The sequence below is a fragment of the Schistocerca serialis genome, chromosome 3 (assembly GCF_023864345.2).
Source record: "Schistocerca serialis cubense isolate TAMUIC-IGC-003099 chromosome 3, iqSchSeri2.2, whole genome shotgun sequence".
NCBI lineage: Eukaryota > Metazoa > Arthropoda > Insecta > Orthoptera > Acrididae > Schistocerca > Schistocerca serialis.
Genome location: NC_064640.1, coordinates 784,946,021 through 784,968,819, shown reverse-complemented (window position 1 = coordinate 784,968,819; position 22,799 = coordinate 784,946,021). Strand labels below are relative to the sequence as shown.

At 45.3% G+C, this 22,799-nt stretch overlaps 1 protein-coding gene across 2 annotated transcripts in view; it reads right to left on the bottom strand.

Annotated features, from left to right (window-relative positions):
• Positions 1-21,914, bottom strand: part of LOC126470630 (LIM and SH3 domain protein Lasp-like) — a 170,176-nt gene extending 148,262 nt beyond the window's left edge. For both annotated transcript variants that reach the window (XM_050098605.1, XM_050098604.1), the window contains exon 1: positions 21,649-21,914. In XM_050098605.1, coding sequence (XP_049954562.1) covers positions 21,649-21,717 — 69 coding nt within the window. In that variant the 5' untranslated portion in view covers positions 21,718-21,914. The remainder of the gene's footprint in view (positions 1-21,648) is intronic.
• Positions 21,915-22,799: the final 885 nt, after the last annotated feature.

The window sequence follows — 22,799 nt, the reverse complement described above, 5'->3', positions numbered from 1 at the left end:
GGGGGGGGGGGGGGGGGGCGCAGTAGTCAGGGACACCACAACGTCAAACGTCATCAGTCCCTCGGCCCGAAAGTAGTTCATCCAGAAGTAAAGACACCCAAAGACATCGTTTTCTGATATAGTAGCGGTTCATAACACTGAAAGTGAGAACGCTAAAAATGTAATGGGCATCTGTTGTACCATCAACAATAAGCTCAATATGAAGGAGATCAAGAAGTCAGCAGCTTGGTGGCACCAGGGCTCTGCATGTGATAGGTAATGTCTCGCCCACAGCAGTCCCATCCCTGATCCATTACAGTCAAGATCATACACTATTCACCAAAGTGAGACACCCAGAATAGAAAACTGGGTAAGGCACAAAGGAGACAAACCGAATCTAAAAGCGATTAAAACATAGTAAACGCGGGATGAAAGAGTACCGTGGTCAAGGAGGTAAGGTCTGGGCTCTCCAGACCTAGCATATAGCAGGTGAAACTCCATCACCAACCACCCTGCCCCTGCTTTGGAGGTAGATTAAAACCTTACACCAGAATAAAAACCACTTGCAGAGAAAAAACTGATAACCAGTTCAACTACTCATGAACTGTCCACTAATTAGAGGCAAAGAGTCCGCAAGTCCATACTTAGCATGGAGGGGCAAAAGGAGGGAGGCTTTCCGCCAAGATATGACCTATCTGTAAGGCTCCACAACAACAGTGCGGTGATGGCTGTTCGTAACACAAAAGAAAACTATGGGTTCATCTAGTATCACTGATGTGTACATGACATATGACTGCATATTCCTTCCAGGAGAAGCGGAACAAAAGGCGCCATGCTGCAGTAGTTTCCTTGATTGTTTATAGCGTATTAGGTGGGGGAGTAGCCCATGAGAAGTCGTTCCATTTCTGAGCAAGCAGAGATTCCATATCTGGGATCAGTACGATGAACACTGAGTACCAGCTCCTCTAATCAAACAGTCTGCCAGTTCATTCCCCGATGCCCATATGAATTGGGACCCAGAGGAATACAATTAAGCAGGAAGTATGACTAACGTCAGCGAGGTCATGAATAGCAGAGACCCAAGGGTTGCAAGAATAACACAGGTCAACAGGCTGGAGACTGCTCACTGACTCAGTACACATTGAAACAGAGTTAAGGGAGGCACATTTAATGAAATGGAGGGTTCTGCTAACAACTGTCAGCTCTGCCATAAAAACAATTCATTTTTCTGGCAGTGAATGGCGTTTCATACTGGCAGAATGTATAAAAATATATCCCACTGGATGAATAGTAGAGCTATTGGTGGAAAGTTTGTGGCACCATGGAACTCCTGAAGAACTGGACATAACAGACACTGGAAGGTCATAGGGTGACACTTCACTTCAGGACCTTGGAAGAGACCAGTCCTAATCCATGGCGTGGGCACAATCTAAGGGGGAGTATGTAAGAAAACATAGGGAAGCACAGTGCTGAGAGGGGAGATAGAGATCTTGGCCAAAGAAAGCAAATTACACTTCTACTGGTAATTCCACCCGAAGCTGAAAATCAGGATGACAATACCACTTATATGCAAAGACAATGGGATAAGTGGAATGATCAGGAAATTGTTGAATGGACGCTGCTCAGGAGTCCAGCACTGGTACCATCGAGCCTGAAGAGGGAAGCTCTCTGCTTCACCAAGGAGACTTCCTACAGGATTAGTCAAAGGCACCAGTGGCCAGAAACATGGCACGATAGTGGACAGGGCCTAACAGTTTCAAAGCTGAACGAACCGCTAAGCCAAAACTCTAGCAACCATAGTCAATCCATGATGAAACCAGGTCCCAGTAAATATGGATCAGAGCAGCATGATCCACACCGCTAAAGGGCAAGGAAGCAGATAGTGTTAAGCTCTTGCAAGCAGCTAGTCTTCAGGTGATAAATGTGGGGCAGCCTAGACAGCTTTTTATCAAAAATGAGGCCCAAGAAACGGGACTGAGCTACCACTTCCAGGTGCTGTGTACCTAAGTACAGTTCTGAGTAAGGATGGACTGCAGTACGATGGCAAAAACGCATGATCTGCGTTTTTGTGGGAGAGAATTGGAAACCATGATAAAGAGCCCATACAAAAACCTGTCAAATTGTACCTTTGAGCTGGCGTTCAGCTGAGGCTACCAACAGAGCTGTATCAAAAGCAAAAATTGCTGACAATGCAGGTGACCACTGCACCAAGAGAGGTCACTAGCCTGTTGATGGCAATGAGGGAAAGAGTGACACTCCATGCAGAGCCCAGTAGGTCCCCGTTCTCTTGCACCCATGGTGAGCTGAATGAAGTGCTGACTAACCTGGAACAGTTGGTAGCGCAGAAACTGACGAATAAAAATCGGTAGGGAAGGTCCTCGGATGCTACAGTCATGGAGGGTAAGTAAAATGAGATGACGCCAAGTGGAGTCGTACACCTTATGCTGGTGAAAGACTGCAACAAGGCGTTCACATTTAGGAAAAGCCTGTCGGGCTGCTGTTTCCAACCTGAGGAGATGGATGGGTGTGGATCGACCCTCGCTGGAACCACAATGATAGGACACAAAGCCCCGAGATCCTAGAATCTACATCTACATCCATACTCCGCAAGCCACCTGACGGTGTGTGGCGGAGAGTACCTTAAGTACCTCTATCGGTTTTCCCTTCTATTCCAGTCTCGTATTGTTCGTGAAAAGAAGGATTGTCGGTATGCTTCTGTGTGGGCTCTAATCTCTCTGATTTTATCCTCATGGTGTCTTCGCGAGATATACGAGGGCAGTTCAATAAGTAATGCAACACATTTTTTTCCTCGGCCAATTTTGGTTGAAAAAACCGGAAATTTCTTGTGGAATATTTTAAAACATTCCCGCTTCGTCTCGTATAGTTTCATTGACTTCCGACAGGTGGCAGCGCTGTACGAAGCTGTTAAAATGGCGTCTGTAACGGATGTGCGTTGCAAACAACGGGCAGTGATCGAGTTTCTTTTGGTGGAAAACCAGGGCATCTCAGATATTCATAGGCGCTTGCAGAATGTCTACGGTGATCTGGCAGTGGACAAAAGCACGGTGAGTCGTTGGGCAAAGCGTGTGTCATCATCGCCGCAAGGTCAAGCAAGACTGATCTCCCGCGTGCGGGCCGGCCGTGCACAGCTGTGACTCCTGCAATGGCGGAGCGTGCGAACACACTCGTTCGAGATGATCGACGGATCACCATCAAACAACTCAGTGCTCAACTTGACACCTCTGTTGGTAGTGTTGTCACAATTGTTCACCAGTTGGGATATTCAAAGGTTTGTTCCCGCTGGGTCCCTCGTTGTCTAACCGAACACCATAAAGAGCAAAGGACAACCATCTGTGCGGAATTGCTTGCTCGTCATGTGGCTGAGGGTGACAATTTCTTGTCAAAGATTGTTACAGGCGATGAAACATGGGTTCATCACTTCGAACCTGAAACAAAACGGCAATCAATGGAGTGGCGTCACACCCACTCCCCTACCAAGAAAAAGTTTAAAGCCATACCCTCAGCCGGTAGTCATGGTTACAGTCTTCTGGGACGCTGAAGGGGTTATTCTGTTCGATGTCCTTCCCCATGGTCAAACGATCAACTCTGAAGTGTATTGTGCTACTCTTCAGAAATTGAAGAAACGACTTCAGCGTGTTCGTAGGCACAAAAATCTGAACGAACTTCTCCTTCTTCATGACAACGCAAGACCTCACACAAGTCTTCGCACCCGAGAGGAGCTCACAAAACTTCAGTGGACTGTTCTTCCTCATGCACCCTACAGCCCCGATCTCGCACCGTCGGATTTCCATATGTTTGGCCCAATGAAGGACGCAATCCGTGGGAGGCACTACGCGGATGATGAAGAAGTTACTGATGCAGTACGACGTTGGCTCCGATATCGACCAGTGGAATGGTACCGTGCAGGCATACAGGCCCTCATTTCAAGGTGGCGTAAGGCCGTAGCATTGAATGGAGATTACGTTGAAAAATAGTGTTGTGTAGCTAAAAGATTGGGGAATAACCTGGTGTATTTCAATGCTGAATAAAACAACCCCTGTTTCAGAAAAAAAATGTGTTGCATTACTTATTGAACTGCCCTCGTACATAGGAGGGAGCAATATACTGCTTGACTCCTCGGTGAAGGTATGTTCTCGAAACTTCAACAAAAGCCCGTACCGATCTACTGAGCGTCTCTCCTGCAGAGTCCTCCACTGGAGTTTATCATCTCCGTAACGCTCTCGCGATTACTAAATGATCCTGTAACGAAGCGCGATGCTCTCCGTTGGATCTTCTCTCTCTCTTCTATCAACCCTATCTGGTACGGATCCCACACAGATGAGCAGTATTCAAGCAGTGGGCGAACAAGTGTACTGTAACCTACTTCCTTTGTTTTCGGATTGCATTTCCTTAGGATTCTTCCAATGAATCCTAGTCTGGCATCTGCTTTACCGACGATCAACTTTATATGATCATTCCATTTTAAATCACTCCTAATGCGTACTCCCTGATAATTTATGGAATTAACTGCTTCCAGTTGCTGACCTGCTATTTTGTAGCTAAATGATAAGGGATCTATCTTTCTATGTATTCGCAGCACATTGCACTTCCTTACATTGAGATTCAATTGCCATTCCCAGCACCATGCGTTAATTCGTTGCAGATCCTCCTGCATTTCAGTACAATTTTCCATTGTTACAACTTCTCGATATACCACAGCATCATCCGCAAAAAGCCTCAGTGAACTTCTGATGTCATCCACAAGGTCGTTTATGTATACTGTGAATAGCAACGGTCCTACGACACTCCCCTGTGGTACACATGAAATCACTCTTACTTCGGAAGACTTCTCTCCACTGAGAATGACATGCTGCGTTCTGTTATCTAGGAACTCTTCAATCCAATCACAAAATTGGTCTGATAGTCCATATGCTCTTACTTTGTTCATTAAACGACTGTGGGGAACTGTATCTAACGCCTTGCGGAAGTCAAGAAACACGGCATCTATCTGTGAACCCGTGTCTATGGCCCTCTGAGTCTCGTGGACGAATAGCGCGAGCTGGGTTTCACACGACCGTCTTTTTCGAAACCCATGCCGATTCCTACAGAGTAGATTTCTAGTCTCCAGAAAAGTCATTATACTCTAACATAATACGTGTTCCAAAATTCTACAACTAATCCAGCATAATCTGTGGTCAATCATCCACTCAAGTAGCTTACAGATGAAATCTGTAGGTCAGGGTAATTGGTCAGTAACTGTTTTGAGATATTTAAGAATAAGAAAACTATGGTATCTGACTGAGCTTGGTAGGGAGTGAAATATAAGGGGACATCTTCAACTAGTCACATCTACAGTAGAACAGTAGCCAGATGGGAAGAGAATGTAATGCTATCACGAAGTGGGTCGAAAAATGTCCTGCAAGAACCAAAACAGTACAAAGACGACCCTGTAGGACAAGGCCCAGAACAGCCGTTTATAGCTGGTAGCCTCTAAGATCACGGAGCTTGTCCCATGCCCGAGATGATGAGGCACACGTCCCCAAGGAGGAGACATAGCTCTCCCGAGTATTCCTTCTTACTATATTTGGTTGGATAGTGAGCCTTAGCACAAAGTCGCTTAAAAGTGATAAGCTTGAGCTTGGATGTCATTTGAATAAATGCAGGGATTGTCAGCAATCCTGAATAGCTATTGCAATGTCTTTGGTACACCACATCACCGGCTGGTTGGTTTGGGGAAGGAGACCAGACAGCGTGGTCATCGGTCTCATCGGATTAGGGAAGGAAGGCGGCCGTGCCCTTTCAGAGGAACCATCCCGGCATTTGCCTGGAGTGATTTAGGGAAATCACGGAAAACCTAAATCAGGATGGCCGGACGCGGGATTGAACCGTCGTCCTCCCGCTTGCGCGTCCAGTGTCTAACCACTGCGCCACCCCACTCGGTCCTACATCACTGGCTGACGATGGAGGGGAGGGGGGGTGCGCACCTATAGAATAGGTAATAGCTGATATAGCTGTGCAGATGATCCATATGAGACGCCTTGCACAACCCCATCTCTACAATCCAACAGATAGGTAGGCAGCGAATGTAACAGCAGAGGCATACAATGGCCAACTGGCTCAGTGAAATGTCTAATGTGGTAGTGAGTCTGGCACCAGGAAGGAAACAACAGGATCACCAGAAAGTGGTCGTCATGCAGTGACGAATATACTGAAGCCACAAAATTAAGGGAAGAGACCCTTAAGATCAACAGCTGATAAGGTGCCATGGGCAGCACTGAAATTTGTACGTGAGAAAGCACAGATCATGGTTGGTGAGATGCTGGTCAATTAGAAGGGCCCTACCAGATGAAGTGGCACTCCCCCCTCCCCCCCCCCCCCCATAGGGGGTGGTGTGCGTTGAAGTCCCCAAGTAGGAGAAAACGAGGATTAATGCAGTCAATTCAACATTAGTATGTGGCTGGACTATAAGTAGGTAAACGTTACAAACGGCTGTTGCCTCCAACGAAGTACGAAGGGGAATCCATTTACTGACGACATCTGTATGAATCAAAGTACAGATCCCTACAGATGCCCTCTTGCAACCAGGACAGTTCCAACAAAACGACTGATAACCACACAACACTGGAGAATTGTTATCAGGGAAGTGCGTTTCTTGGAGGGCAATGCAAACTGCAGAAGAAGTAAGGTGGTGGTGTTCTGGATGGTGACAAGACAATAGTACCATCACAATTGTACTGAAGGATGACTGTGACTGGTGGCCAAGAGGACTGGTCACTACTACACTACTACTTCATAGCCATTGGTGGTCAATAGCCCAATATCCCCAACTAAACTCCGTCCGAACAGGCCTTGGAATGCCCAACTGTACCGACCGGCCGCCGTGTCATCCTCAACCAAAAGGCGTCACTGGACGCGGATATGGAGGGGCATGTGGTCAGCACACTGCTCTCCCAGCCGTATATCAGTTTACGAGACGGGAGGCACTACTTCTAAATCACATAGCTCCTCAGTTTGCCTTACAAGGCGCTCCACTTCCCAACAGCACTTGGCAGACCGGATGGTCACCCATCCAAGTGCTAGCCAAGCCCGACAGAACTTAACTTCGGTGATCTGACACGAACCGGCATTGCCACAGTGGCAAGGCCGTTGGCTCTATCCACTAAACTTCATTTTTATCTCACTACCAGTGGGACTGCCTCGACGTTTGTCTTCATAGCATGCCCCCTTCCGTGGCACATTTCTAGACTTTTCTCCTGAGACTTGTTGAAATTTTTTCAGCACCTGAGTCATTTCCAGTTCGTTAAAGGTTGTATTTCTCCGACAAACGAGTGGGCATAATACAAACATTTGTTGTGACACTTGCTAGAAAATTTCTTTTTCTGATGAGCCTTTAAGTTTGGACAATGTTTAATGACAGTACCAAGGATATGTGTGGAACGTCACATGTTTCTGTATCCCAGAGCACATCCAAGCAAATTAAAATGGTTCAAATGGCTCTGAGCACTATGGGACTTAACTGCTGTGGTCATCAGTCCCCTAGAACTTAGAACTACTTAAACCTAACTAACCTAAGGACATCACACACATCCAAGCCCGAGGCAGGATTCGAACCTGCGGCCGTAGCGGTCACGCGGTTCCAGACTGAAGCGCCTTCAACCGCACGGCCACACCGGCCGGCCCAAGCAAATTAAAACGAATACACAATCTATCGGCATGCAAGTACTTGACCTGCGATACCAAGCTACATCAAACTGCTGTGGTCAGTGCTGATTGTGTATGCCCCAGAAAAAAAAAAGGAAAGGTTCTCTAACACACTCATGGAAGAGTTTCTGTTTAAATGTAGTTCGGTTTTCAAAGATTTATTAAGATATTTCTTCTCTACAGATACAGCTTACCTTGCCTACATTTCCATCCAAAACCAACAGAGCCGGTGCCTCATTATACCCGCCCTGCAGTCAATGCGGTTGAACGATCGATTCACGGAGCTACATGAAATGCTCTATATCTGACACATTCGAAGCCAGTCATAGTTGAAGTTGATCCGCGCGGATACTCTTATCCGCGAAAGTGGGACTTTCGCCGAACAATTCTATCGGGAATGGCCATTAAAATTGCTACACCACGAAGATGACGTGCTACAGACGCGAAATTTAACCGACAGCAACAAGATGCTGTGGTTGCAAATGATTAGCTTTTCAGGGCATTCACGTAAGGTTGGCGCCGGTGGCGACACCTACAACGTGCTGACATGAGGAAGGTTTCCAACCGATTTCTCATACACAAACAGCAGTTGACCGGCGTTGCCTAGTGAAACGTTGTTGTGATGCCTCGTGTGAGGAGGAGAAATGCGTACCATCACGTTTCCGACTTTGATAAAGGTCGGGTTGTAGCCTATCGCGATTGCGGTTTATCGTATCGCGACATTGCTGCTCGCGTTGGTCGAGATCCAATTACTGTTAGCAGAATATGGAATCGACGGGTTCAGGAGGGTAACATGGAACGCCGTGCTGGATCCGAACGGCCTCGTATCATTAGCAGTCGAAATGACAGGCATCTCATCCACATGACTGTAACGGATCGTGCAGCCACATCTTGATCCCTGAGTCAGTAGATGGGGACGTCTGCAAGACAACAACCATCTGCACGAACAGTTCGACGACGTTTGCAGCAGCATGGACTACCAGCTCGGAGACCATGGGGCGGTTACCCTTGACACTGCATCATAGACAGGAGCGCCTGTGATGGTGTACTCAACGACGAACCTGGGTGCACGAATGGCAAAACGTCATTTTTTCGGATGAATCCAGGTTCTGTTTACATCATCATGATGGTCGCATCCGTGTTTGGCGACATCGCGGTGAACGCTCAGTGGAAGCGTGTATTCGTCAACGCCATACTGGCGTATCACCCGGCGTGATGGTATGGGGTGCCATTGGTTACACGTCTCGGTCGCCTCTTGTTCGCGTTGACGGCACTTTGAACAGTGGACGTTACATTTCTGATTTGTTACGACCCGTGGCTCTACCCTTCATTCTATCCCTGCGAAACCCTAAATTTCAGCTGGATAATGCACGACTGCATGCTGCAGGTCCTGTACGGACCTTTCTGGATACAGAAAATGTTTGACTGCTGCCCTGACCAGCACATTCTCCAATCTCTCACCAACTGAAAACGTCTGGTCAATGGTGGCCGAGCAACTGGCTCGTCCCTCTACTCCAGTCACTGCTCTTGATGAACTGTGGTATCGTGTTGAAGCTGCATGGGCAGCTGTACCTGTACACACCATCCAAGCTCTGTTTGACTCAAAGCCCAGGCGTATCAATGCCGTTATTACGGCCAGAGGTGGTTCTTCTGGTTACTGTTTTGTTAGGATCTATGCACCGAAATTGCGTGAAAATGGAATCACATGTCAGTTGTAGTATAATATATTTGTCCAATGAATACCCGTTTATCATCTACATTTCTTCTTGGTGTAGCAATTTTAATGGCCAGTAGTGTCGTTTATCCATCTACCTTGATCTCAACGTCATGTACTGTGTAAATTTTATCCAGTAATGATCACGTCGTGGTGACGCAGTTGCCACCAGCTCCCGCCTAAAAACTTAATCAGAAAGTTGTCCTCGACCTGAAGGCTATTTTGAACACCGCAATGATATACTAGATATGGCACTTGCCTTCCTGCAGTCTTTGAACTGACAGCCACTTTTGGAGCGGCCTACTATTGAACACAGCCTCCGAATCACAGTGTACGAAGAGAAACACTTAGGGACGTGCAGATCTTTCACCTATTTTCAAGGAATAGCTTGGGCCTTCTCAACCATCGAATGGAAAATTTAAGAATACGGGACTATTTGTGTTTCAAGACATTCTACTGTGGCATATGGTAAAAAAGAATTTTCTGGTGAACTGCAGCCACATTTTCTAGCGTACGGCCACGTTTACGAATGTCTTTTGACCCATTGAACACAGATTCTGTCTGACGCCATTTTCGAAGTAAGCGTTGCATGGCACACTCTGATACCAGTAAACTTCTCAGAAAACAAGTGAGCATACTGTTTCCATGACTTTGCTGTCGCGTAATTTTCCGCAACGTACACCCGTTGCTCCATTGAGAGTGCCATCGCCCCTTTGCACTGCTCCACTCACTCTGACAGCCGGCACGATGCTCTGGATCACGTGGCGGGCGTACGTGTGGTGTGTACGTCAGAGGGTATGGTTATCTGCATGCATTCCCGTCCAATCTCATCCACTCGTCCGTGCCGCTTTTATTTTCCCCACCCTGTACTGCCAGGTTCTCTCTTTGTTACGATCGTTGTCTTTCATTTATCGTCATTTACTTAATAGAAATTTTGTCCAAGTCTTTCTGCATAACTATCCCTACGTTCGTCAAACGATGATTCTTTCCCATGGGTAACAGCATCACAAGCAAACTCATAGCCCTGCTGAGTATCTGTTTATCTCCGGAACTTTAGGTATTCTATTATTCTTCCCTCGAGCACGGCCGACGTAACTTTCGTTTCCGTTTAAAATTTTGTCTCCAGTATAATGTACTGGGTCCTATTATTCGAAACTTTAACGACTCTATGATACACCATTACCTGCAGTTGTTAACAGAATGCAAAAATTTCCGAGATTAGCACAGCTGATACATTCAAGTTTTCCGAACTCGCACGCCTTTATTGGTGGAATTATCAAAAGGAATTAACAGAGCCTCTGGGAATTCCATTTGCTATCAGCAAACGCGGCTGAGTGGAATATATAATACGGCTGTTCAAATGCGGCAAATGTGCGCTGTGTGCGTGGACACCGATTCACAATCTTACAAGGACACCACACGGGAGTCGGAATTTTGAAATTTTTTAGTATTTGTGATACGTGACGTTCAGAATTCTAATTTACCAAAGCAGTTCGACGCTACTCGCAAAAATTCTCGAGAAAATCGACCTCTAAGTTTGTCGAGCGACTTGACTGTCTTATGGTAAGATCGATTTTTCGAGATGCAGTGGCTCTGTGGCAGAATCCTCGCCTGCCGCCTCGGGGACCTGGGTCCGATTCCTGATCAGTCGAAATTATTAAACAAGGGTACATCTTCAAGGAGCGTTTCAGCTAAGTGTAAAATCGACAAAGATGGGAAAAAAATCCAATAGCACTAGAGGACAGTAATCGCTGGTTACTGTCATTTATCCGCATTCTGGCAGCTACCAAGTAGAAATTTTGTCCAAGTCTTTCTGCATAATTATCCTTACGCTCGTCAAACTTTTTTCACGTTCATTTCGAATACGTACATCATTTAAATATTAAATTCATAAAAATACATGCCAATAAGCACACACCAATTTTCATTTCTATGAAATACGCACGTGTTTTTATTTCTAATTATCTATCAAGCACAAACATCCAGTTATCATTGTAAACTGAGATTCTTAATTAACAGTCTTAGACAAGATCGATTACAATAAAAACTATTACAATTAATTTTTCCTTCTTCATGTAATTCACGCTTCACGGGAATGTTTGTGAATGACGTACTTTTGTTTAACAACTCTATCACGGCCAGAAGTCGAACCTGAGGCACACACGTTGCAAGTGTGAATTGGTTGGTTTAAAAGAGGGGTGGGGGAGGGGGGAAGGGGCCAAACTACGAGGTCATCGGTCCCTTGTTCCAAAGTAAACAATGCCACAAGGGCGAGGAGACGACAATGAGACAACACAAAACAGAATGAAAGGAAAAATCACAACAATGACTGAAGGGCAACATAGACTTAAATGGACAAAAGGGGACAAGAAAGCCACAAAGACGCAATAAACAGGCAGAAGAGGTTAAAACAAGAATGCAGGTTACCATGGCTGGTTGATCATGAGTCTAAAAAGGAACAGCCAGCCACTCTGCAATACATTAAAACCTCCACCCTGAAAGCACTAGGGTGGAGGACACACAGGGTCAAAGGACATGTGCTAAAACTTGGAGCAAATGATAAAACTCACCTTCACGAATAAAACTTAAAACTAAAGATACTATTGAGGCATTGTCGCTCAACACCGAAAGTAGGGTGCTGAGAAAGTTAAAAGTCCGCCGCAGAGCGGCTTAAAAGTGGGCAGTCCAGCAAGAGATGTACGACCGTCATTCGTGAGCCACAGCAACGCTGGGGTGGGTCCTCGCGACGGAGGAGGTAACCATGCGTCAGCCACGTAGGGTCAATGCGGAGCCGACAGAGAACCACCGAGTCCCTGCGAGAGGCGCGCACGGAGATCTTCCACACATTCCTAGTTTCCTTAATGGCACACAGCTCGTTGTGCGTACTGCAGTTATGCCATTCTGTCTCCCAAATGCGCAAAATCTCACGGCACAGTACTGAACGCAAGTCAGTTGCAGAGAAGCTGATCTCCATAAGCGGTTTCGGTGTAGCCTGTTTGGCCAGCCTGTTGGCAAGTTCGTTGCCTGGGATTTCGAAGTGACCTGGGGTCCAGACAAACAACACTGAACGACTGGACCGTTCCAGGGCATAGGTGGAATCCTGTATGGTCGCTACCAAAGGATGACGAGGGTAGCACTGGTCGATAGCTTGTAAGCTGCTCAAGGAGTCAGTAGAAAACAGAAACGACTCGCATGCGTGGATGTGCTCAAGAGCACAAGACATGGCCGGCAGCTCTGCACTGGAAACACTGCAGCCGTCTGGTAAGGAGTGCTGTTCTTAATGTCCTGCATGGACATAGGCAAAGCCAACGTGACCATCAGCAATCTAGCCATCGGTGTAAACCACTTCATGGCCCCAGTAAATGTCGAGAATCGAGAGGAAGTAACAGCAGAGAGTCACAGGGTTAACCGAGTCCTTACGGCCATGTAAAATGTCCAGACGAAGCCGCAGCCTACGTATCCACAATGGAAGTGTTCGTGAATGAACCTGAAGTATAGGTGGTAAATAAATGTCGTGTGACTAGGGCCTCCTGTGAGGTAGACCGTTCGCTGGGTTCAAGTCTTTCGATTTGACGCCACTTCGGCGACTTGCGTGTCAATGGGGATGAAATAATGATGATTAGGACAACACCCAGTCCATGAGCGGAGAAAATCTCCGACCCAGCCGGGAATCGAACCTGGACCCTGTGGCCTGACATCCTGTCGTTCTGACCACGCAGCTACCGCGAGCTGACAGTATAGGTGGTAAAGGCAAAGACTCCAGTTCGGAGAGAAGGGATCGCACATGAACTGCAATTGTAATCCCTGACTTGGGCCACCGATGAGGGAGATGAACCGCCATGGGCGGGAAAAGGAGACGGTAATTCGGATGCACAGGAAAACTACGAACATGTGCAACCTAACAGGAGAGCAACTGTGCACGCCTAACCTGCAATGGAGGGACTCCAGCCTCCAGCAGGACGCTGGTTACCGGACTCGTCCTAAAAGCTCCTGTCACTAGGCCAACGCCACAGTGGTGCACGGGTCGAGTGAACGCAGCACTGAGGTTGCCGCCGAACCATAAACCACACTCCCAGAGTCAAGGTGGGATTGAACAAAGGCTCTGGAGAGCTACAGCAGCGTAATGCTATGTGCACCCCAGTTGGTGTTGCTCAGGCAGCGGAGGGCATTGAGGTGCTAGTGCGTGGATCGTCATGAAGGTAAAGTTCTGGTTCCGGATGAACGGTACGACGCCGACAGAAATGCATGACACACGACTTAGCGGCCGAAAACTGGAAGCCGTGGGCTAGAGCCCATGACTGCGCTTTGTGGATGGCTCCCTGTAGGCACCGCTCAGCAACACCAGTACTGGTTGAACAGCACGAAATGCAGAAGTCGTCTGCATACAGAGAAGGTCAGACGGACGGCCCTACAGCTGCTGCTAGACCATTAATGACCACTAAAAATAGAACACACTCAATACAGAGCCTTGCAGGACCCCATTCTCCTGGATATGGGGCGAACTATGGGAGGCACCAACTTGGACACGGAAATTACGAAGCGAGTTTTATTCAAAAACTCGAGCGGGCCTCGGAGACCCCACTCGTATAATGTGGCAAGGATATGATGTCGCAAGTCGTGTCATACGTTTTTCGTAAATAAAAGAAAGACAGCAACCAGGTGTTGGTGTCTGGAAACGGCTCTTTAGATGGCAGACTCGCGGGACACAAGATTATCAGTGGTAGAGCGACCCTGGCAGAAGCTGCCCTGGCATGGAGCCAGTAGGCCACGTAACTCCAGGACCAAACCCAAACACGGACACACCATACATTCCAGTAGCTTACAAAGGACGTTGGTGAGGCTGATGGGCCGATAGCTATCCAAATCAAGCGGGTTTTTACCGGGTTTAAGCACCGGAATGATGGTGCACTCCCGCTATTATGATGGAAAGACGCAATCGCAAGAGATTCGGTTGAAGATGATGAGATGTCGCTTGTAGTCAGATAAGAGATGTTTAATCATTTGACTGTGAATCCGATCTGGCCCAGGAGCAGTGTTGGGTTAATGCGCAAGGGCACTGAGGAGCTCCCACTCTGTAAATGGGGTGTTATAGGGTTCACTGTAGTGTGTAGCGAACGAGAGGACATTTCTTTCCATCCGCCGTCTGAGGGTGCGAAAGGCTGGGGGTAGTTCTCTGACGCACAGGCTCAAGCATAGCGCTCGGCAATCGCGTTTGCGTAGGTAGATAACACGCCATTTATGTTAATGCCAGGGACACCTGTTGAAGTCTGGTACCCAAAAAGACGTCTGATCTTCGTCCAGACTTGGGAAGGCGACGTATAGCACTCAATGGTCGAGACGTATCTCTCCCAACACTCCTGCTTCCGTCTTTTGATAAGCTGGCGTACACGGGCACGGAGCCGCTTAAAGGCTCTCAGATGCTCTAGGAAATGGTACCTCTTATGTTACTGTAGAGCTCGCCGACGCCCTGTAATTGCCTCAGCGCCTTCTGGCGACCACCAAGGGACTGTCTTTCGCCAGGGGCTCCCTAAAGAGCTAGGGATCGCGTTTTCTGCTGCAGAAACGATTGTGGTAGTCACCTGCTCAACCATCACATCGATGTTACCAAGTGGGGAAGATTCAACGCTGACATCAGAGGTGAAAGTTTCCCAGTATGCCTTGTTTAAAGCCCATTTGGGCAGGCGTCCGTGGGCCTGACGCCGGGGCAGTGGCAGGAAGATGGGGAAGTGGTCACTACCACACAGGTCGTCACATTCTCTCCAGTGGATAGATGGGAGAAGTCCTGGACTGCAAATGGATAGGTCAATGTCCGAGTAACTACCACGAGCCACAATGAAATGTGTGGCAGCCTCAGTATTTAAGAGGCAGAGTTCTAACTGAGACAGTAAAGTTTTGTCATCTCTAACTTCGCCAGTAAGCACAGTGCCACCCCATAATGCGTTATGAATGTTAAAATCTCCCAAATGTAGGAAAGGTTTAGTGAGTTGATGAATCAGTACAGCTAATACATTCATGGGTACTGCCCCATCTGGAGGAAGATATACACTGCAGACAGTTATTTCCTGTGTCGTCCTTATTCTGACAGCCACAGCTACAAGAGGGGTTTGAAGGGGCGCAGTTTCACTACAAACTGAGTTCAGGACAAACGCAAACTCCACCTCACTCTCTATTATAGTCGCTACGGTTCCTGTAATATCCCTTACAGCCGCGGAGGGCAGGGGTCCCCATTGCCGGGAACCAGGTTTCCTGGAAGGCAATGCAGAAAGCAGGTGTAAAGCTTCACAGTTGCCATAGTTCAGCCAGGCAGTGGAAAAAACCGCCGCAATTCCACTGGAGGATGACATCGTGAGACTGGGAAGGCATGGAACATTCAATGAGGCAGTTTACCCCTCAGTCACCTGCTGCTACCAACATATTGCATGAGCAGTCTGTATCCATTGCGTCTGAGGGTCCAGCGAGATCTAGGCCCTCAGCGGAGGCCACAATCTCCACCTTATCCCCAGACACAAAGCTTGTAGGTAGCGGTGGTGTGGGTGCCACCGCAATTTCCTTGGTGTTCGGGGGTCTTCTTTTTGGACTTTTCTCGCTGCTCCTTAGGTTTCTCTGGCTGGGAGGGAATCACTGATTCAGTCTCCAGGACTGTGGATGATCATGAAGTCTTACGACCAGCTGCTTCTGAGCACGTCAGCCACTGGCGGGCGTCATCTTTCCCATTAGCAGAAACCTGGGAAGGGAGTGACCCAAGGGACCCCTTTCTGGAGAGACGAGTCGAGAAAGACTTAAGCTTCTCCAGCTGAGAATTACGGACTGGTGTCCCAAATAGTTAGGGTGGAGGGGGGTGGGGTGCGGGGGGCAGTGCTCCCGATGTAGTTTATGCAGGAGCAATTTGGGGGGGGGGGGGGGGGATGCTCCCCTCAATCAAGGGGGCAGGTGTAGCCTTGTGGCTCAGAGCTGACTGGAATTCGCGGAACCGATGGGGCTACAACTCTTCTCGCAGCAGCAGCAGCAGCAGCATATGAGGAAGTCATAGCCACAGGATGTATGCACTCATTTTCCCTTAGCATCAGCGCAGGTCAGTCGGTCCAGGGTCTTTTACTCCATAATATTCCTCTCCTTCTGTGAAATCCTGCAGTCTGGCGGTCAAGGTGAATGATACTCTCTGCAGCAGATACAGATGGGAGGCGGGGCACAAAGATTTTTCGGATGTGATGGACGTCCACAATCTCAACATGTGATGCTGGAAGTGCAGCAGGGAGACATATGGCTGAACTTCCAGTACTTAAACCATCGCATCGGGGGAGGGATATATGGCTTTACATCACAGCAGTAGACCATCACCTTGACCTTCTCGGGTACGGTATCACCCTCGAAGGTCAAGATGAAGACACCGGTGGCAACCTGATAATCCCTTGGACCCTGATGGACGCACCACACGAAATAAACACTTCGCCACTCTAAATTGGCGTGCAGCTCGTCATCAGTCTGAAAAAGAAGTCTCTGTGGACTACACTATTCAAAAGAATTAGGGGAACATGTGCATCAACATCCGGTATGAAAGATATTTTGATACAAGCGGACCTGTAGTCTTACTTCATGGCTTGAGATATTCGCTTTCAGTGTAGGCAACAATTAAAATCTTTCAGAATCTGTTGGATGTGTTTTGTTTTAGTGTCAGATGACCCCTCACATGGAACTGAGTACCAGTGCCCCTGTGTTTTCTAGTAAGTACAAAGGCGGCTGTTATTTTTTTTTTTTTATCTCGAGATAGCATTCAGGTTTGAGTGTTTCACATAAATCTCTGCAAACATAGTGCGTTTTAGAGTAGGACCTCCACTATAGTGTTCTGTCAAAGCAGCTGAAGGGTAATATTGTCGAGTAACTCGCGAAGGTTACTTTGCTAAGTTTATAAATGTGATATGCGACGAGCTACGAGAACCATTCAGCAATCGTCGCAAGAGAGCGCTCCAACATACACAGTATACCGTACTTTATATCGATTGAGGGTTCTACTCTGGGTGAGTTCAGGCTTAACTTTCGGAACAACAGTAAAAAAGTATCTGACGAGAAGCTTCCTCGGAAGTGATGTGTATAGGTATGAAGATGGTAACCTACGTGTGTGGACTGACGATTTGCTTCGGCGCCCATCTGTGATTGTACACGCCTGTGGAGGAGTCATCCTTAACGCTTACGTTTTCTCCTCGCCCTACAGGTGCAAGTGGTTGTTGATTTTGTAGAACGGCAATGCTTAAACACAGAGGTCGTCTCCTGGAATAGTATTGTCAACAGAAAGCCATTCATCCCACGAAGCGACAAGTAAGTTTCCATGCCAAAATGTCATTAGTACAGATTTTGCAGTCGTCGTAGTCATTTCACTCTGATACCTTGGGTGCTGCAAACAGCTTTACAACACAATGATACCAGAGTTCAGGCATCATCAACAGTACTGTTTCATAGCTGCTTGGGATAATTACACCGTAGTAATTATACTACGACCACGCCGAACTGACATACCCATTTTACAAATTTAAGAAGTATTGTAATATCGAATTCTTCGCTTTTAACTGTATCCTAAAAGTTGTCAGTTTCGTCGCAATTTTTCGCTGTAATGTTTTCGTTTTCGCGATTTTTTCCTCAACTCGTGAATATTTAACATTATTTCGATATCAAGCGATGAACGTGAAATAACAGGTTAGCTCGATTAAACATGTACGAAAATACAGTAGCAGGTCCAAATTACTAGTAAGCACAACCCGCAAGCCAATCCTAAGTTCCCACCTCCCCCTCGATCACAAAATCTGATTGTCTTTCACATCCCTACGGCTTCATAGTGTTGGCAATGCGCTCTGTGGAAATCTGTACTGAACAGTTCTCAACGGCCTGCACTATAAGGCGCCTACTTTGCAGAGTTTAAAAAAGTGTGTCATTTCTATGGTGACGCGCCAGTATAAACGCGCGTGATTTAATGCTGCGCGATCGCATCGCTAACATGTAAGGTGGGAGAAACACTTAACGTGTCTCATAAAACCAATAATGCCATGTGGAGCTATTTAGAGGTATATATCTTACAGAATTAATGTTATCCACGTCGTGTACTGTGCGATTATGAGCGTAGGTGCTAAGCGCTGAAAACGAATCCTGATACAATATGAAACAATAAGACATACTGAACATATGCCGAGAATTTTATGGATTCTATTGAGCAGGACTAGAGTGAATGGCAGAGTATAGTTGTTATCTGCCATTTGTGTGTTAGTGAAACTGGCACCCAGAAAGAACCGGCACAGACAGTTTTTAATGTGTGTGAAATCTTATGGGACTTAACTGCTAAGGTCATCAGTCCCTAAGCTTACACACTACTTAACCTAAATTATCCTGAACACACACACACACACACACACACACACACACACACACACACACACACACACACACTCTAACCACTGCATCTCACATGGCACCTCTACATCTATAAACATACTCCACAAGGCATCCTACAGTGCTCTGTAAAGGTTATCTTGTACTATTACTGCTGCTAGTCATTGCAGTCTGACTAACATTAACCAGGAAGTTCTCTCTGTGCCAGTCCTTGTACAATGAGCAAAATTGCACAGGCTCTTCTCTACATAAGACACAACAAACCTTTTTTTTCCAAAACATTACTCAGCAGGTCAGAGTATGTTTAACATTTATCCTCAACTTAAGGTACAGGTATCCTGAAATCTTACTGATAATCAGTGTTTAACAAATTTATTCATGCTGGACCATGAGACTACAACCCCAACATTTTTGAATGTTATTTATTGAGGTCTCTGCCACAGTTGCATATTTAAGTTGCTGGTCCTTTCACCAGCAAATGTTGGATTTACATTTCTGAAAGTGTCAAGCACTTTTGAGATGGTATTTGAAATTGGAAGTTGCACTTAAAAATTTACTATCATTGAAGCACAGCGCACACACATTTTATTGTAGATTTCCTATTAATCTCTTTCCCTTGGAATTTACTTCCATGTTAACAAGACACTTCATTTGAATTCTATTAAATCTGAAAGGAGTTATGTAAGTAATTCACATTCTACTTTCTCGTTAATTTGAATAGTTCAAGATAATACAGTATTTGTGTAATTTTGAGGGAAACCACACACCTGGACACATATGGGCTCTCTTTCCATTTTGTGGCCCTCAGATAGGAGAGGGGAAAGGGGGGGGGGAGTATCTTTTACAGAACAAAACCTTGCAGACAGATGACTAATACCCAATTACTACCCAGACAATTCTGTTTATAATAAAACAATAGTTCTACGCACAATATCTTTGGAAAAACACTTGCCATGTGTGTCTATTGTGATAAGTTTGACTGCATCACACCATGGCACTATTTACAGTTACAGGCACAAACAAACAACTATTATTGAAAATTTAACTACCGAGTGTATTCTTCCACCTTACAGTAATACTATACATACTGGAGGAGACTGCATTATGGTTGAATGTTATGCTTACTTATAATGTAAGGAATCCATAGCCTGAACATATTGTTATAGTCTGTCACACTAAGAAAGCATACTGATAAATTACTTTGCTCTAGAACCAACCATACCTCTAGGACGCACATAGTTTACTGTTAATCTCACCAGCAACTATTTTAACTATAATTTATGCAAAGGCACTATTTTGTTATCCCTCAGTTTTTGAACAGCAGTTAGATATCGTAGTGTTACAAGTCTGTCAACAGTTGTGTGCAAAATTCATAACTGTGTCTTCATATGAAGCTTACCGTATCATAATCTGATCATGCTGAAATCATACCAACATGACCACAAAAATAAATAAAAAATTGACATTCAGCGTCAAAATCTCCAACTTTACCATAACCAAACATCCAGTACATCTGGATGACAGGGAGACAAACTATTTTAGAAACATACATTACATCCTCCACCACAATTCAAGTTCAGCTACTCAGTATGATAGACAGCAAAGAAAGTGAAATTTATGGTACACAGACATTAGAACAACATACTACAAAGCCCATAAAAAAAATCTCCCTCGTACGTACATCTTTATGACAACTCTTACTTTTGGAAGGCAGAAATACCATCACTGTTACAAGTCTTTCCTCCTGAAGTACTTAAACAATATACCTAATTCTTGCAGTAAGGAACACCCTTTCCCAGTCTACGTCTGTATACAATGTCTTACTAACTAGAACCTCATATTTGTATATTACTGAGTAATGATTTTTTGCCAAACTAGAATCACTGCGACTTACTGGGCATTTTGTAATTTTCTGCAGTGCCATAGGATTTGTTCACGTTTCCAGTAGTGTTTTTGTTTTCTTCATTTATTTCCTTACTGTGGATGTTGCACTTACAATATAGATTAAGTATTTTGCGAGTCGTACGGTATCAGGCGGCTATTCCGGTGTTATGTACTGCACTCTCATTCAGGAGGACTGGCGTTTATTAACTGTACCGCCACTCTGACTTGGGTTTTCCATAGTTTCCCCTTGTCGCCAAGGTGGATGCTGGGATGGCTCCTTTGATTAGGCCATAGTCTATTTCCTGCCCTATCCTCATCTTGTCCTATTTCGTTAATGTTCTATATGTATACATTATTTGTGTAAGATTCTGACATGCCCAAAACTATTTTACCAAACGGTCTACGGACGACAAAATAAATAACGCAAATTTCTGTTGGTAAGTAACCCAGTAGATAATAGAACAACAGAAAGAAGCAATTACAACTAACTAGACTCCATTACGGTCCCCCCCCCCCCTTCCAAGAAGGACACACACACACACACACACACACACACACACACACACACACACACACACACACACACCAAAGCAACGAACCAGTCAATGACATTACACATAGGTACAACTACAGTAACTGTTTAGAGTTTTTAAAGAAAATGATGCCTAAATTATGTACACATTGAGTTTAGCAACTCGGATACGTCACAAGACGTCCCAACTTAATTATTTGTATTAAGCACAAATAACTCACGTAAGCACAGTTATCGGACAAGAAACATTCACGTCCAGTATACAGCACCATGAAACGACAAATTACTTAGCACAATTTACCGGTTTTCTTTACCATAGTAACCCAAGTGACATTATCAACAACTCGTCTTTCATCTTAAAGTCGATTTAGAGCAAATACACTTGTCATTGCGAAACTGTCAAAGACGCATTGACAATATACACATACACCTTAACAATGAAAAATATGAGGGTGTCACTTACCTTGTCCAAGCATTTTAACTCTTCAATAGGATACACGGTCTTTTCACACCTGGCACACTTTTTGTTCATCTTTAGCTGATAGAAATAGTTGCTGCACTGCTCAAATGTAAAGTTTTAGCACTTCAAATAATCATAAAACATTTACCATGCGATATCTAATTTATCGCTCACTACAGTCCGCAAATTACACGACGAGCAGGTTTTTTCGACCAAAAACATACAATTAACACAAACTATCTACTTGGAGCACGAAGCCTACTGACGTAAAAGGTGTGGATAAGAGTGTATATGAATGAATTCGAGAATAGAATCTCTGGTTTTCAGAGATTTTGTTTAGCACCGCAGAAAAACTTTTAATGTATTTCGCCGGTGGCAACCTGTTTCTGTTATTATGATTTTAAAGGGCAACTGCAAGAGATGTCAGCTAAAACTTTCAAACGTACTGCAGCGTCAGTAATAAAATATTGTTATTTTTGATTGAAAGCAATGTAAAATAAGATACATCAAGCAAAACTTCAACTTCCTTGAACCGAAATCAAAATTACTAATATTTTATTCGCTACCTATTTCTTTCGGGGAAAGTTTATGTCTTCTTTAACAAATTTCCAGTATCCTTAAAAACTGTAACAGAACTAATACTCCAGTGATACTAATCTACACATTTCCACCGAAAGTAATAAAAACACAAATCGATCAAACACATGCTTCATGAAGGAAAAAACATTATTCAAATTTCAGTAACGTAGCAGACAAGTGACTGTAATTTTGTTAGCTGTTATAATGTGTTACAACCTCGTCTGATTCACAATTATGGCAGGCATGATTGCTCACCTGCATCTATTCAAGCTATTATTAGTCTAGCTCATGACTGACGGCAAAGGGGATATCGACGTTTCTTAATATCAGTAGATTCTTCTCTTTGAAAGTCAGGATGCCAATGTTTTCAAGTTGTTTTTCGCGACATCTTAAGCGAATTCCTTTAAATTTCTACCGGTTCAGATTTGACTGTATGTTATTTCCGTTACTCCAATTTTCCAATCAAATGTGACTCCTCGCCTTTAGTTTATATACACTGATATATAAACTTTCGTTTATATATCTTTCTCGGCCTGTAAAGGATAACAAACACTTGGGCAGTGTAGGTGATACAA